The 17,888-nt window shown below is 38.1% G+C and overlaps 1 protein-coding gene across 4 annotated transcripts in view; it reads left to right on the forward strand.

Moving 5' to 3' along the window:
- LOC133516487 (anoctamin-8) overlaps window positions 1–17,888 on the forward strand; it is a 41,589-nt gene that overhangs the window by 11,923 nt on the left and 11,778 nt on the right. For all 4 annotated transcript variants that reach the window (XM_061849466.1, XM_061849464.1, XM_061849467.1 and 1 more), the window contains exons 3-18: window positions 377–506; window positions 1,193–1,298; window positions 2,481–2,619; window positions 6,920–7,036; window positions 7,464–7,570; window positions 8,136–8,239; window positions 8,325–8,406; window positions 9,292–9,444; window positions 10,302–10,419; window positions 11,701–11,756; window positions 12,564–12,638; window positions 14,187–14,319; window positions 14,608–14,765; window positions 15,275–15,472; window positions 16,882–17,013; window positions 17,559–17,690. In XM_061849466.1, the coding sequence (XP_061705450.1) occupies window positions 377–506; window positions 1,193–1,298; window positions 2,481–2,619; window positions 6,920–7,036; window positions 7,464–7,570; window positions 8,136–8,239; window positions 8,325–8,406; window positions 9,292–9,444; window positions 10,302–10,419; window positions 11,701–11,756; window positions 12,564–12,638; window positions 14,187–14,319; window positions 14,608–14,765; window positions 15,275–15,472; window positions 16,882–17,013; window positions 17,559–17,690 (1,940 nt within the window). The remainder of the gene's footprint in view (window positions 1–376; window positions 507–1,192; window positions 1,299–2,480; window positions 2,620–6,919; window positions 7,037–7,463; window positions 7,571–8,135; window positions 8,240–8,324; window positions 8,407–9,291; window positions 9,445–10,301; window positions 10,420–11,700; window positions 11,757–12,563; window positions 12,639–14,186; window positions 14,320–14,607; window positions 14,766–15,274; window positions 15,473–16,881; window positions 17,014–17,558; window positions 17,691–17,888) is intronic.

Genomic DNA, 17,888 nt, shown 5'->3' on the forward strand with positions numbered 1-17,888 from the left:
GAAAATTGGTTTGAACGAGATCTAGTAAGTAGTTTTTTTTTAATACGTCATAAATGTACGGAACCCTTCATGGGCGAGTCCGACTCGCACTTGGCCGCTTTTTTTAACTTTAAACGTTACAATGAGGTGCAAAATTGCATGAACTCATTGCGAATGAGGGTGTACAATACCTATACTTCTTGGTATATACTACGCCATGTAACACAATAGTTAACCGACGATCTGCTCAAGATAGCAGGGAATTTGGGTGAGGATCAATCATTGTTGAGAAATTTGGAGGTGATCTATGTCCAGCAATACACGTCAATATGCTGGTATCTTAAGATATATATGATCGTAATGACTACTAGGTTAAACCTTGTACCTTGTCTCTTAGGTCTACCGGACAGCATGCTTCTATGGCTGCTACAGAAACTTCGCGGCAGCAGACCTCGCCTGCGTGTGTGTGTGCGCCAACACGCGTCTTCAGGCTGCTCAGCCTTCTACATCACGGCGGACGACGACGTGTGAGTCTCGCTCTCTCCCTAGCTGTTACCGTGCGAGTGATAAAGATAGCATGCTTCAGAAACTGCGCAGCAGACCTTGCCTGCGTGTGTGTGTGCGCCAACACGCATCTTCAGGCTGCCCGGCCTTCTACATCATCGCGGATGATGACGTGTAAGTGTCTCGCTTTCACACCATCTGCATCCGTGCGAGTGATAAGGATGAGGATAGCATGATCTGGCTGCATAAACTGTTGACAGGAGCAGAACTTTCCTGAGATTTATACATCAGTTCGCGGGCCGGATCTAGTTGTTTGGGGATTGTTTGAAGACCCCTGACTTAGAGGTATCTCTAGCCGAGTTTTAATTTAACGGATGAGGTTTTGAAGTTGAGCTTTTGTTTTTGCTTTTCTTTAAATATGAATTGATATACATATACCAAGCACTCTACCCTGACAAGCCATCTCCTCAATGAAGTGGATAGCCCAAGTGTGTAAAACCTAGTTCTCCGGTATTTGGTAAACATCCCAAAATGTTCTGACTCTGACTTCATAGCGATTTAAAGGCGAATATGCCCAGTCCTATGTCAAAGATCGCTAGGTTATACGAATACATAGACTTTTCTAATTCGAAGCTGGTCGATCAATATAAGGTCTCGTTTCTAAACACCTGAAGGTCTTAAATTTGTCTAATATGAATTTGCTTGGCAGGCTGTTACAAACGGCGGAAGAGGTGCACCTACCGAAGCTGCTGAAGCCAGAATTCGGAGGTGGCTACAAGGAGTTTACTGTCCGGGACATGCACTGCTTTCAAAAGGTAATTGGGTAAAGAAAAGTCACTTAGCACAACGTACATTGACCCGCCTGTTCGTATCTCTATCGCTCGCGCTTAATTCCTGCCGGGTGCGAACGGAATGCGTTAGGTAAGGGCAACATGGTCAACGTGCTATGAGTACTGTGAAGGTTGAAACCTTCAGTCTTTTGTTAGGTAGGTAGGTTGTTAGGCAACGATTATTTACATATTTGAATTCAGTAGACAACGATTATATACATATTTGAATTCAGAACTATCGCCCTGCTTGGTGATTAAAGACATCAAAGTACATCGCAATAAAAAAGAGAAAATTCGATCAATCTCATACATTTCAATATGATTGTATTTTTGTTTTATAGTATTTTATCTACAGGGTACAAAAAAAAAACTTCATTATTAGCAAAAGACAAAAATGTTTACCAAATAACTCACTGCTACTTTTTTACTGAACCACTCCTTACTTTGATCAATTTAAAAAATTGACCTGATGTGTACAGTAAACAGGCGATTTTTGAAGATTTGATGGGTGAAGTGTGTGAGTTTTTCATCGAGCGTTTGACAGACTGCGGCGAAATGAGCTGGATATTGTATGTCTTATATATCAGACTACGGCGGTTAAAAGGTTAAGACACAAAAGTGAAATATCAACCTTGTCCCTCTTTGTTTTAATTGTTTTCCCATCAAATTAAAATCTAGTGAGATCATGCTTCGCAAGAGACATATTTGTCTATTCCAAGGTTGCATGTAAGGTAAGGTTGTAAGGTAGGTTGTATACAATCATGACTCACTTCTATTGAGGTAACTAAACTGCCATACAAAATAACTTGTAACCTATAGACAAGATTCACAGACGTTCGTTTTTTACTAGAAAATGTATGTTCAGTACGTGAACTTAACATGCCAACATATGTATAAAGATTTTATAAACAAATTAGAGGCAAAAAATCTTAAACGAAAATCTAAGTAACAGAAGCCTATTTTGAAGCTCGAAAGATCTCTAAAAAAAACAAATATACGGTGCGTTTCCAAACGGACGTCTTACCTATAAGGAAATGTTAATAAAACAATGGAAGCTGCAAAATTTCGTCATTTTGTTTACCAAAACGGCATCCCAGAGCGGCAACCTCAATATTTTCATACAAAAAAAAAACTGTTTCTCTGAAAGTTTTTTTGTTTGGCGATCAGGGATCGACAGCGGCGGAACTCCTCAACTCACAAGAGCGAGGGGCTCTAGTTAAGCACGTTTTGGAGTCAGCCCGCGCAGAGCCAGGCGATGAACACGCACTGGAACCGGCGTTGACGCTGCGCCCTGGACAGAGCATTGGTAAGTACATCTTGTTTATATAACATCAAGTTTAACCCAACCAGGATATTATGGCGGTGGAACTCAGCCCGCCCAGAGCCGGGCGAATAACACGCATTAGAACTGGTCTTGACGCTGCGCTCTGGACAAAAGCATTAGTAAGTGGACCTTGTTGGGAAATTGTTAAGGTCGAGTTTAGCCCAACCTTGGCACGATGGCGTTAGAACTCACAAGAGCGAGGAGCTATAGTGAAGCATGTTTTAGAGTCAGGGCAAGCAGAGCCGGGCGATGAAAGCGCACTGGAACCGGCGATGACAGAGCATTGGTCTTAAGTGGACCTTGGTGGTATAGAGTTAAGGTTGAATTTTGTTCAACAGGCGTATATTGCCAATGCAATTCCTAAGAGCTAGCGATTTGCGGAAAAGATGAAAGCGAGGCGAGTGGGCAGCGAGTTTGCCGCGGGCGCGCAAAGATTTTGCCTCGAGCGTGTAAGGATTTTACCGCGGTGTAAAGTAAAACAAAGAAGGGTTAAAGTTTTTTAAATACATTTGCTTGTTTGTATTTAGACTCGGTAAAACCTTTGCAAAGTTCAGTTACAATAAGGTGCTCTTTGCTTGCTGCCTGTCTTTAGGAAAGGTCACGGCTGGCTTCTACTTTATAGGGCAGTCGTTACACTCACTTGAAATATGAAATAATAGACTATGAAATACTTTGGCAGAGTGTCATTCTAAAAGTTGTGAATTACCATTTACATACTTATTTTAACCGCCGCCACAATCCGAGTTTCTTGCCGGTCCCATATTGGGATACCCTCCTAAAATTTATTAGGAGGGATTTAAATCTTTTCGGGTCAGAGGTATATAGGGTTAGAGCCGGCGTAGCTTTATTTGACGTTCATAAGAGCATTTTAATATGCCTACTTGAAAAATGAAACTATCTTTATCTTTAACCCTACTACGGGAAGCATTATGATTTTACCAGTCTGTGGTTGCATGTATGTCCACAAGATTTTATTTGACCTTGGCCATGTTGCGGATTTTCAGTGGTGTTAATTTTTTTTCTGGCAAAAAATTCTGTGATAACAGCCGTTAAAAATCATCGAATGGCATCGATGTAAACAGAAAGAGAAGATTTCGTAATTATAAACGATTTTACCACAAAAATGCCAAAAAAAGATTGTCAAAGATGCAAGAAAAAATAATTTTACTTATGTGGGTGTATTAGTGTCGTGTTCCAACGTAATGTCGAATCTCGTAAACCATTTTTGGTGTTCCGTTTTGCTTTTCAAAATTAGTGCGATGTTCCCAATTACAGAAGGGCCTCCATAATCCGCACTTAAAAAAAACAACCCCTGCCGGCCTAGCCAAGGTTACAATCGCTATCGCTTCGACTTGCGGATTCAGACTTTGGATTATAATATGTTAGATATAAAACATAAGTATATTATGAAAAAAGTATATTCAATGAGACTCCAAAGTTACAAAACCAAATAAACTTATTAACAAAGTAACTTAACACTACATAATTGTGATGTGAAATGCGAAATCATTCTAAAGCTCATCTAATTTAGTCTGCCGGGTTCTATTTATTGACCAAACAAAAGCTTTGTCGCTCAAAGAAAGGGGTCACTCGGCAGTTCGGATTACAGCGACGTTCGGATTAGCCTGTGTACGGATTATCGAGGCCCTAATGTAGGTCAAAAGTTCAAATGTCGAACGTATTAGGTCATGACTCTTACCTAACCAAACGAATTAAGGAAAATTGGTCCGCGTTCTTGGATTGCGTGTTTTCCATCTTTCATTTCAGAAGATTACATGTCAAAGGTTAAATCTCAGTACATAGTTAAACACACTTTTATAAGTTTTCAGCTCAGCAAACTAACCTTTTGTTTTCTTCGCCGGTGATCGATATTTCTATTGGAGCTTTTTTGTTTGGCTTGGCATAATAGTCACGCATGGTTTTGTGATAATAATCTAATACTTGTCGTCAAGGTTGTGAAATAGAAATAACAGTTTGTCAATTTACTACTTACACTTCATTATAGGAGTTCATGTATATTACAAGCTTTTATTTAACATGCCTTGTTAGTAAGTATGTATGTTGGTTGTTTTGTTAGTCCAGTTAGTGTGGGTCAAATCTCGGAAGCTAAATATGACCCACTTCCCTATTTCCGATTGAACTGAAATTTACAATATTATGGTACCATTGAGCTGATCTGCTGATGGAGACAGGAGGTGGCCATTGGAACTCTGTGTTGAAACAAATCAACCTACTTATGTTTGGAATTTGTAGAACTGTCCCGATGGGTATTAGTTGCACTTGCCAAGAAATAGTGGAATAATATTGTTTTTACTTACGTAACAACAGGCGACGAAGCATTATGCCATGTTGCGGGCATTTTTGCGAGACGCGCCGGCAATGGAATTTTCGTACAACATTGCTGGTCTATATGAACTTGAGCCGCGCATCACATCCGTACTTTAAACTTTAAGGTTATTAGCAGACATAGGAATGCGCGGGGCAAAATTGTTGGACAAGTAGGGAGTTCCTGTATCGATAAACTCAACTATCGATGCTAGTTCTATATACTAGTGATCTCTCAAGGGGTTGCTTGTAAAAATATGTTATTATTAAGAGTAAAAAAATAATTAAATAATAACTCAATATACTCTTCTTCGGTTTTTAAGACAAGACAATTTTATAATTTTACTGATCCCAATTTTTTTCTTCGTGTATGTCCTATTTACTATTACTATGTAAACGACCAGAATTTGTTCCGGGCATTAAGCGTCTCCATCTTGGCTGATAAAAACATTTCAGGTGGCTAAATGATTTTTACGGATGTCTGGTTATTAGGTATATTTAGTTATATTTCCACGATTTTTGGCAAAATTACTATACTTACGCCACCGATAGAAATTACCGTTCTAGTGATACTAAAAGGCCTCGCATTGTCCTGCCTTTTATTACTTTACGCTCGATCGGAAATTCCTCATTTCGGGAAATCCGGGCCGGGGCGCCCGAGGCCTTTGTGCTGGTTCTGCCCCATGACGATACAAAATTTATAAAATCCTTAACAACGACAACAGTTTTCGACTATTTTCGAGTCAGACATAATGTTCAGTAGAAAAATGTTCTAATTGAAGGTGATGTCAGATCGTTTTTCGAGTTTATTATACCTACTCAGCTTCCTCGCACAGCTAAACTGTGGAATGAACTGTCGTCTGCGGTATTTCTAGAACAATACGACCTTCAGACCTTCAAGATCAGAGCGTACTCCCGTCTCAAAGGCCGGCAATGCACTTACATACCCTCTGGTGTTGCGGGTGTCCATGGGCGACGGCAATCGCAGGCGATTCGTCTGCTCGTTTACGAATTCTACCTTTTTTAATGATATCATAAATCTAGTAATAGCAGAAATCCATTTCATTTCGAACCGGCTGTTTCCAAACTAAAGTAAACACACTACAACCCTGCCTGAAATTTGTTTTAGAAGTTAATGCTTCAAGTGTTAAAATTGGCTACGTTGACGAGATGAGTTGAAACTCCTAAGCATTAAAAGGTTCGAAAAACCAAAGAGATTCATTTGTAATTTGTACTCTGTGTCTTAAGCTGTAAGATACTAATTGTTTTGATCCTAAAATGTTCACTAAACAATATTGGTACTTTAGCTCAAGAGGCACTCTAAATGTTCTTCGGAAGTTACCTGCGTAGCGTTTTGACGGTTTTCAGGGTACTTATTACGTGCGGTATTATAAGCCTACTTGAATAATGTTGATGTAACTCTTATGACGTTTGTAAAGTAGGACAACAATAGAAAAGACAAATTTCTATTTTAATGAGTGAACCTCAAATATAAAAAAGTACTAGATTTATAAAGACCAAATATGGGCCCTATAACAGCATTTGGGCCCTCCCCCTCTTGATTAGTGAGTTAAGTGCCTGATTTCTTCTTCCTCGCGTTGTCCCGGCATTTTTGCCACGGCTTATGGAAGCCTGGGGTCCGCTTGACAACTAATCCCTAGAATTGACCTAGGCACTAGTTCTGACCTCGAGAGGCGAACCGGAAAACGACTGGTAAATATCAAATGATATTTCGTACATAAGTTACGAAAAACTCATTGGTATGAGCCGGGGATTGAATTGAACCCGCGAGCTCGGTATTGCAAGTCGCACGCTCTTATGCCGCTCGGTCACCAGCGCTTCAGTTCAGGGCCTGATAGTCTAACATTTTCGTAAATCGCTAGTCGCGAATAGTCGAATATCGCTTACCGCGGTGAATTATTCTATTATTTTTTTTCAAAAATTGTGTTTGTTGCAGTGCCGGCGTGCTTATCCCGAGGTGTAGTGCAAGGCATGTTTCCGCTGCACGAGCGAGGAGCCCTTGAGAACCTGAGACGCAAATGGGTGAAGACGCTCTTCGCGCCGCAGCCTTTAGGTGAGTCATTATTCAAAAATATGACCAATTAACCATTGTATCCTTTAATGTGGCTTTAGGAAATTCCTAGGACTGATTAGATACCTAAGACGCTGTAAGATGAAGCTTTTGTTCCGTTTCTGTTAGGCAAATCACACATTAACATCGCGATCTGCCACAGCAGACGGAGAGGCGTATGCATTATATTATATATCTTAGCGAGTGACTATTTTTTCTTGGAAAAAGTAATGGGGAAGCGAGCAGGCAGCTTTAATTGATGCATCTCTTTTATTCACACGGGATCTCAGTGGACCGCTTTTGCCCGAAAGGCCCATAATTCAGCGTTACAATTCCAAGAACGTGGCGCAATTTACTTTTGAAAACAGGAGTGGATAATTTAAGTTCTTGTTTGTGAACAAACTATCCATGTGTGATATTTGTTTTGCAGATGAAATAAGCGAATACTTTGGAGTAAAAATAGCGATGTACTTCGCCTGGCTGGGGCACTATACACGTTCGCTGACTGTGCCTGCTATAGTCGGGTTCGTGTTTTGGGTGAGTTCTCATAATATACACAAATCTCGCAGCTCGTGAGCCGAATGGCTTTCTAGTGTAGACTCCGTCCGCGCTAACTTTGCACTGAATTGACAGGAACAATGCATACTTATCCCATAAAAGTGCCATACTTGACATAGCCCTTGGCAGAAAAACTTAGCGTGGTCCTCTATTATTGCGGCTTTTCTAGTCAGGAAAAAAGTTAATGCTTAGGTATGCTACGAAGATTATACGAATCATAATTTGAGGCAGGCATTGTTGCCTTCCTAAAACTGCTGATATAAATTATTGACTGACCGTTAGACTAAATGAATGGTCAGCCAGTCAAATTGTTAGTTTATCCTTTCAGTTTAGTGTGAATTGGTTATAAAATTTCTATAAATCATTCGTTTTTATTCACAAAATACAGACATAACACCTATAAAAAAATACAAGCTAATATCGAAAGTTTTCTTCTTGAAGTGACCTCCAAACGAGAAATTTGTATTTTTTATTTATTTTAAACCGGTACTCCTTATAAACGAACGAATTACTCATGAAATATTACGTGTGTTTTCGTTTCCAGATTTGGTTAGGGACTGCCAATGAAAATTGGAAGGATATCGCCCATGTTTTATTTTCTTTGTTTAACGTATTATGGGCCTGCGTTTATTTGGAGACATGGAAGAGGTAATTTGGTAAAATACAATATGAATTATACATATAATATAGGGAGAATTCACTATAATTTAGCCAGTGTTATTCGTATTTTCAGGTATTCAAACGCGCTGGCATATAAATGGGGAACATTGGATCAGAGATCTGAACTTTTGGTGGAGCCGAGGCCGTTATTTCAGGTAAATATAAAATATAGCTGACATAATATATCTGATATTTTAATAATTTTGTCATAGTCTATCATAAATTTAATTATTTTTCTGATATATCTATAGCTACCCCACACGTATGGGTTTGATGAAGAAAATTTATTTTATTTTATTTTATGACGTAATATTAAAAAAAAAAATACTTACTAGATCTCATTCAAACCAATTTTCGGTGGAAGTTTGCATGGTAATGTACATCACATATTTTTTTTAGTTTTATTATTCTCTTATTTTAGACGTTACAGGGACACACACACACACACACAGACACATTTTACCACGTTGGAAGTGTCTCTCGCGCAAACTATAGGGAGCGTGCATGAACTGTAGGAGGCAGCACAGGAGCCGTCAGATTTTTGGCGCGAGGCGTAAATGTGATGTTTTTTATTCCGATGTAGCCCACAAGATGGCAGAACATACTATGCACAAGAAAACACGTGACGTGTACATGTGCATGTTTATGGTTCCGATTCAGGCCACAAGATGGCAGACCCTCCAACGCGCACGGTCCCTATTCAGTTTAGAAAAAAATGATATTAGAAACCTCAATATAACCCATTAAGGGGTTTGATGAAAAAAAAAATTTTTGAGTTTTAGTTCTAAGTATGGGGAATCCCCAAAATTTTTTGTTTTTATTTTTCTATTTTTGTGTGAAAATCTTAATGCGGTTCATAGAATACATCCAAGTTTCAACAAGTTCTTATAGTTTCGGAAAAAAGTGACTTTGACAGACAGACGTGACGAATCCATAAGGGTTTAGTTTTTTGCCATTTGGCTATGTGTTTTATGTGTATTTGAACCCTAAAAATGTGTTTTATGTATGTCCAATTTTGACCTAAAATGTTCTTTTGCCAGGGAGAAATGAGCATAAGCCCAGTAACCGGACGGCCCGAGCCCGAGTACCCGGCATGGAAACGCAGACTCTGGCGGCACGGCGTCTCCTTCCCGGTCACTCTTCTGTGTCTAGTGGTCGCTACTGTCATCACTTTCACACTGTTGCACATGCAGGTATAGTAGAGAGAGACCACAAGCGTAGTATCCGGCTGGCCCGAGCCCGAGTACCCGGCATGGTAACGCAGAATTTGGTGGCACGGCGTCTCCTTCCCGGTCACTCTTCTGTACGTAGCGCGGTTTTCATAACTTTTACACTCTTGCACGTACAGATAATAACTAGACGCTTACCGTTACCCTATCAAACGTATTGTTTGACTCGAGTACAAAACAAAGAGCTCTACTTCCTGTCACCTTCTGTTGCGCTGTATAAAAATATCTCTCCCAATCATACACTACAGAACCGGTTTCTTTGTATAAAAAAATCCATACAAGAGACCCGTGATCATTACTTGCTTGAGTCGTGAGTTGGAGTGCCTGTTCGTCAATCGCCAGCTAGCACTAATAAATTTCTCATTGTTCGATATTTGACGACCGGTTTGGCCTAGTGGGTAGTGACCCTGCCTACGAAGCTAATGGTCCCGGGTTCAAATCCTGGTAAGGGCATTTATTCGTGTGATGAGCATGGATATTTGTTCCTGAGTCATGGATGTTTTCTATGTATTTAAGTATTTATAAATATATATATATTATATATATCGTTGTCTAAGTACCCGCAACACAAGCCTTATTGAGCTTACTGTGGGACTTAGTCAATTTGTGTAATAATGTCCTATAATATTTATTATTTATTTATTTATACATATAGCTGTTGCTTTTTGTTGACGGACAACTCTAAATAAACCAAGTGTTAGCTTTGTGCGTTTTAAGGATCTTTTGTAATTAAAGAAAAGCTAAAATGTAAGTTAAGGGCTAAAAGCCTCTGGAACCCAGGAGAATACAATTTGATTTAGTGAAGTATTAATTTGTTGCAGGATTGGTGGGAAAACAAAATAGGTTATTTTAATTTTGTGCCCCGGGCATTCTTGGCCATCATAATATTTCTGGAGGAGGAGGCATACGCCCGGATAGCGAGGTGGCTCAACGACAAAGGTATGATGGAATTCTGTTTTGATATGTTTTGGTTTTATTGGTAATTATGTATTAGTATCCACACTCATTTTTAGTACGAAATACTTGAAAATTACAATTTTCAAAATACTCTCGCTATTTCGAAGTCCTGAAGTGATTTAGATATGCACTGTTAGCAATATAGCTAATCTTCAGATAAACGGCCAAGACGTATTTATGATTGCATGTACAGTTAAGGTATTAAATATCGAAACGGATAAAGTGCCAAAAATATGTATACACGACCTTATTGCCGATATATTAAGGTAGTGTGTACATTTTTTTGTCACTTTGTCCGTAACGATATTTAATACCTTGACTGTACATACTCCAAAAATTGGAAAACAATTATTCGCCGAAAACAATGATTTTTTTCCAGTATATGACCGTGGCCCCGTGGCCAAAAAATATGTGGATTCCCGTTATCAGGGAGGTTTTGGGCTTATACTAAGCAACTTTCACTATGGTACCAACTCCGAAATCGCGAAAAAAATTTCTGGCAGTTTCATACATTTCAGCTGGTCCATTTTCTATGGGAGGGTAAAAAAAATTTTCGCGATTTTGGGATTGGTCCCATAGTAAAAGTTGCTCAGTGTAAGCCCAAAACCTCCCTGGCAAACGGGAATGCACATATTTTTTGGCCACCTAGTATAACGAGTGAAAGTAGGTAAACTTATTCAAGGAAATTACTGGCCAGCAATGCATGCAGTGAACCTTTTTGCATGTATTTCACGTTATATCGAGTTTCAAACAAAACGTAATATTTAATAAATATTATATTTCTACATTTTTTCACTTGTAAATGTAATGTGGATATTCATACATATCTTGGCTGTTTGGTTTTTTGTTTGGATTTAATTTGAAAGTGTGGATTACATTTTAAATTTGGTTTGATATTACTACTTTATCTTACTTTAGATTACTGTATCTTATAGATTGGAAATATTTATGCATGATATTGAACTATACTTTGTCTACGATATCCATTTCTTTTAAATTCAGTATAATCATTACAAAATTAGCACCACTTTACAATAGATTCTGTATCCTAAACTTTATTCTAAGTAGTTTAACTAAATTATGTACCTAAACTTAGTTTTTAGTAATCTAGCTAGGAAGTAATCTACATGTAATTAGAAAGAAACTTATAGCGTATAATTTTCTTTTTATTGCTTACCAAACGGGACTGGACGTAAAAAAAAACAACAAATATATTTAAAATGGTAACACTGAAATGACACATCCCGATTTTGTTTTGAACAGAAAACTATCGTCTCGAGACAAAGTATGAGAACCATCTGATTGTGAAAATAGCATTGGTTTGTATTTAAACGATGTAAACTAAACGCCATGCTAAAGACGAGCTAAATCACCACGCTTTGCTTGCCATAGACAATGAAAGGTTATTAACAGATATATCATTTAATGCACAAGGGTTTCTGGCATAGCACGCGTTTTTTTTGTGCATGATACTGGCCGAGTTTTGATTGGTTTCTTTTATTAATCGATTGTTTTAAATTTAAATAGACGCCATGCCCGCGATGTACACGTGAAGTTATAATGCGTCTGTTATTGATATATGCAAGATTAATCGATATAATTTTAAGTATCTTCAATCAATCAACCGACTATTTTCAAACTATTAATAATGGAAAATAACATATGTATGTGTCAAATTACGTCCAAATACGTATAAAGTTATAATTAAATCGTACATTTCTTAATAATTCAATCGAAAGTAGACTTCATGAAAACTTTCATTTATATTACTCTGAAATTTAACTTGCCTATTATACGAAAATAATATTACAAAATCCGTGAATAATGTTGCCTAAGAAAAATAGTGAAAATTACATAGCAGAGGAACAATTAAAAATCATGAAAAAGCTGCTGCGTCGTTTACAATCAAAACTTGGCCTAAAACATCTTACAAACGCTTACTAAATTTGGCATGAAAGTTGTAATCGGTAAATATAGCTTTGTAAAAAACCTTAAAATGATACATTTATTAGGTTTCACATAATTTCTCATTTACAAACCACAGAAAACATTAATACACGCGTGGTACGCTTTTATTGTGTTTGAATATCTCCGATTGTGTTTAAATCGATTGTTTTTCGTTTCAGTTCCAATTTGTAAACTCGTTCATGAGTTTGTTCTACATTGCGTTTTATCTACAGGATATGGACAAATTAAAAGAGGTAAATATACAAGTGCCACAAGTATTCTTATTCGCTATATGCACGTCTGTCACGCAACCTAGCCTCCGCGAATCTAGGGGAAATCATCAATTCACTACATCTTATAAAATTACTCCAAAACTAAAAACTACTGAACGGATTTTACGTCTTTCATCTATCAACAGAGTGATTCTTGAGGAAGGTTTAGGTATATCATATAATTTGTCAAGGTTTTGTTGATGTTGTGGGGAAAAAATCACGCTGGCTAGGCTTAATCGAAGACGCTGCCTAATCCGTTTGAGCTATAACAACAAATAACACAATGTATGGTGGGGTTGTCTCTTGTTCATGGGTCTATAAAAGAGTCCGCAATGTTAAATATCTATCTTTTACCCATTCTTAACTTCTAGAAAAAGATCACATAATATGTGGCATTTGCAAAGCTACATGGATACAGTATTAATAATTGTTAAATTAAATACGTTAGTTATATTAAGTTTTTCATACAGATTATAATGGTCCATTACACCATACAATTTAAATGAATATTTCAGGAGTAATCGTAAATTAAATTTTCTTTTTGAGCCATATGACTTATGCGAAATTTTAAATACGCTATCTGCAGTTAGTTCTAATTTTTACCACCTTATGCGCTGGGATCGCTTTACTTACCCCTACCATGCACCATGCACTTCGCACGTAGCCAATAGAGACCGTGCATGTTGGAGGGTCTGCCATCTCGTCTTCGTAAATCCGCATCGACAGAGAAAACAAGTCATGCTTCTAAGCAGTTGCTGCCCCTACACTACTCGTAAACGCTGGATTTCCCATAGTAGGGTCCATCTAGTGGCTTGAATCTAAAAATGGAAACATGACATAATGCTTCGCGCCACTGAATATGTGGCTTCTGTGCTGCCGTCTGCAGTTCACGCACGCTCCCTATTTCGTCCGTCCTTGAAGATCCCTTGTACACAAAGTAACCCTTGTACAGTATGAAACAACACCTTTGTTTAGTTTCGGGAAAAACTGACAACTTATCTATTAGAATTTAATCACTTATTGACATTTTGTTGCATTCAAATTTGGTATATTTACTTATGAAATGTAATATTATGATAACATCCAGCTAATTTGGCGATGCAGACTGAAGCTATATGAAACAGGCTAGGTGATAACTTAATTAGTGTTACAACAACATCTCATTGGGTTTGTATTTGTTAGAATCTCGTAGAGAGTAGACCGTTGACGTTGAAGTGTGTGAAAAGCACGCTACGGACTTGGCGGACGGGGCTAGGCGATAAAAAGTGTAAGAATTTTCCATCACGTTTCCCTCACGATCTTTTCTTAACTTCGTTCCAACCGTGTGTCAATGAACATGATTTCCTCATATGTGATGTCAAAAGCAGTATGACGTGTCACATGGTAGCAAAATTATTTCCACCTTGGGCGTTAACACTTCAATCCGTCACGACCGTTTCTTAACTCCGATCCAACCGAGTGTTCTACGACACTCACACATTTTTTTTAATGATTTTTGTGAATATTGAAAAATACCGTTATTAATTTCAGCAACTAGCAGTATTGCTTATAACGAGACAAATCATAGGCAACCTGAAAGAGTCGGCTCTGCCCTATTTGATTGAGAACTTGAGATTGGCCAAAATATGCGTCGACGTGTTCGGAGCCCTCAGTCCTATGAAAAGTAAGTAAGAGGCATACGCCTATACGGGATTATCAATGTCCAATATGCCGTTTAGCAAAATAACTAGGAGCCTTATTTTTGATAGCTTTTGCGTCTCCAGGTGAATTAGATATCATTTAACACTAGAAATAACTTTATTATGCCCAATGAACGTCGACATCAGAACGCAAATTTTTTGTACGCGTATGACAAAAAGTGTTGACATTATTTAGTTATAACTTGGTATTCGTAAATTACACGATGGCAACATTATTCAAATAAAAGAAGTTAAGCAACAGTAAATTTCAGCCCCAACAGCGGCACAAATAACAGAGATGTTCGACAGTAAAAAGACAGACACACCGACGCCGAGTCAAGTCGCGAACGGAGAAGAGAGACGCGATTCTGAGACCAGCGTCGGGCAAAAGGTTATACATCAAGCGGAACTGGAATCGCAGCTGTTCAAGGTACATAACGTTCTTTTAAGACATTCATCAAAATCTATACAAGTTTTTGGCTGAAATTTTCACCGGCGTCTAGCAAGCTTCGGTAGTTGGTTAACCTTTTCGACGCTATATCAAACAAAAGCTGTCACTCGGACGCCACGTCACCGTTTAGGAAAAAATGAGTCGATATAACAAAACACGTGCTCATTATTTTTTCCTGCTCTCAAACACATACTCAAACCAGCCATTAACTAGCAAGTTGCTTGAGCATCACTTTCTAAAGGAGTTAGAAGATTAAGTCATTTTTAAATAGTTTGGAGGACAATTTCTCCCAATAAGTTGAGATTGGGCAACTAAAAAAAAATACGTGTCTATTATTTTAGACTACTCTATAACATATATAAATCAAATCGGAACCGGACAGTTGGATACCTTTCCTTGTAAGTTAGCAATATGTGAGACGTGATTATAAATCGCGGCTCACGTCCTAGCTCTTCATATTGATTTGATTTTTTTCATGCAATTTTCAGTACGACGGCACATTCGCAGAATACCTCGAAATGCTAACTCAGCTCGGGCACGTAGTGCTCTTCTCCTCCGCATTCCCCCTGGCCGCGTTATGCGCGCAACTGAACAACGCGGCCGAGATCCGCGCCGACGCCTTCAAGCTGTGCCACGTGGCGCAGCGGCCGTTCGGGGAGAGAGTCAGCAGCATCGGCAGCTGGCAGGTGACTACTGTCCTACAGTCAGCATCAAAAGTAGCGGATCAAATAACGTTTCATAAATATGTACCATTCTGTAACGGCTTAACAAAAAGTAATGTCTTTAATATAGAACAACTAAAGGTCTTAGCACATTGTTACAACTCAACAGCCACTCGACTCAAAATTAAATATTGAAATTAAAGCCTTATCTTGTATGTCCTATAGTACAATGTTTAAAATTTAGAACTGTCTGGTGGTCTACGTGTCGTCCACTCGTCGTCCACTAAGGTGAACCAAAAGTGAGTTGAGTCGGTGTGGAATTGGTATAGTGTGCGAAGACCTTAAGACTGTAAAAGATATACTTTTGAGCGCGAATTTTAGAAATTTATTTATATTTGGAAAAGTTATTCAGAATATCAGATACTTTTAGCGCGTTGTTTCATCCGCTACTTTTGATGCTGACTGTACTAGGGCTTCCAATTCCGGGATTCCGTGCCTTTTTTCAGTCCCACTTGTCGCGGGATTACGAGCGTGGTCCGTCATCTCGGACTGACACATTGCAGTCCATCATCAAGCAAGAGATTGGCTAGAGGGTTCATGGTTAATTAGGCTTTACGTATAAAGCTTTAATAGGAATTCCGCTGACGACGTGGACGCCGAAGGGCCTTTTTCTACAGATGACTTTTTTTTAACACTTACAATATTTTTTAAAATAATATACCAGTAGTCAGTGTTTGACGACCAGTCTGGCCTAGTCCCGGGTATAAATCCCGGTAAGGGCATTTATTTATATACTTATTTATTTAAACTTTATTGCACAATACTTACTACACTGGTAGACTTAATGCCAGAAACCAATACCAGTCAACCATGATTTATTTGTGTGATGAGCACAGATATTTGTTCCTGAGTCATGGATGTTTTATATTGTATTTAAGTATTTGTATATTTTAAACACTCCCGGCCAAAAGTACAGAAACCAGCTTATATTTTAATAGAAAAGTGTAATTTATATACTACTCATTAGAAAAAAAATGGTCACATTTTAAAAGCCCATTACTCTAGTTGTGGCTATGATATTTTTTGCCAGTTCAACATTTTTCAAAGCAATTAAAAGGGTATAATTACATTAATTTTTCCTAATTTTTTTTGTATGTTTTTGACATTATTTTAGGATGTTTTGATATTTGCCGAGTATTTTTAACATTTTGTGGTTGCTTAATGTAAATTTTAGGTTACAAATTTACAATTATAAAACAAAGACAGAAACATGAGATATTAAAGAAAACAACCTTGTTTCTATTCTTTTGGCCTTGGGTGTATATCGTTGTCTGAGTACCCACAACACACGCCATCTTGAACTTACCGTGGGACTTGGTCATTTTGTGTAAAAATGTTCCTATAATATTTATTTATATACGTGTGTTTTTCAGAGCGCGATGGAAGCTATGGTTGCAGTGGCCGTGCTAGTGAACTGCGCTCTGATCGGCTTGTCAGGACCCGTACACAGGCTGCTACCGGACGCTACCCCGGCTCAGACTATACTGGTCATTGTAGCGCTTGAGGTATAGTACTCCAAAAATCGTGTATGCTTCTCAAAAGACAGAAATCTTGGACACACAGGACAGTACAATGAATAGTAAATTATTGTCGAAGCGGGGAAGTAGATAGTTACTAGTTAAGTAGTAATTTTAAACAGATAAGCTTGGAAGTCCAATACTAAAACTACGGTATTGGTACAATAGGTTTTAAAGTTCTATTTTGGCTGCTTAGGAACGGTTCTTTCTTGTTATATGACCATTTAATTTTTTCGAAAAGTATGCACCGTGAGAAAAAATTAAACCATTCACCTAAATTCAGCCTGCAATGTATTTTATTTGTTAATACTTTACTGTCCATATACTACACTAGCAATTTGTAACTAACAAAGTTAAAGACGTTTTTTAAGAAAAATATGTTATAGTTAATCTTAATTTTATATTAAAGGAAAAAATGGTTATGCTTCCGGCAGGACTTGAACCCTCAACCACCGCAATCCGTGCGTTTGCGTTAGCTTGCAGACGAATCTGCTTGTCAAAAAAATACTATAGTTAATCTTATTATTTTACAGCATCTAATCCTCGTGATAGTGCTGGCCCTCCGACTAGCTATCCCGGAAATCCCCGGCTGGCTCGCCACCGAGATGGCCAAAGTGGAGTTCCAGCGACGAGAGGCCATCAAAAACGCCCATGCACCACTTATGGTAACTATTAAAACAACAATTACTGTGTTTTTTTTATGCTTCATTAGCTTCGGGTCATGGCTAAGTACATTTACGAAATGTAAATAAATAGTAAATTTTCTAAAAATTGCATATTTTTCATAAAAAAGTAATTAAATGTTGAATATAGCGTTCTTGTAACACGGGCATTCTGTTTAACTCAACCAGACTATTGAAAAC

The sequence above is a fragment of the Cydia pomonella genome, chromosome 3 (genome assembly GCF_033807575.1).
Source record: "Cydia pomonella isolate Wapato2018A chromosome 3, ilCydPomo1, whole genome shotgun sequence".
Lineage (NCBI taxonomy): Eukaryota > Metazoa > Arthropoda > Insecta > Lepidoptera > Tortricidae > Cydia > Cydia pomonella.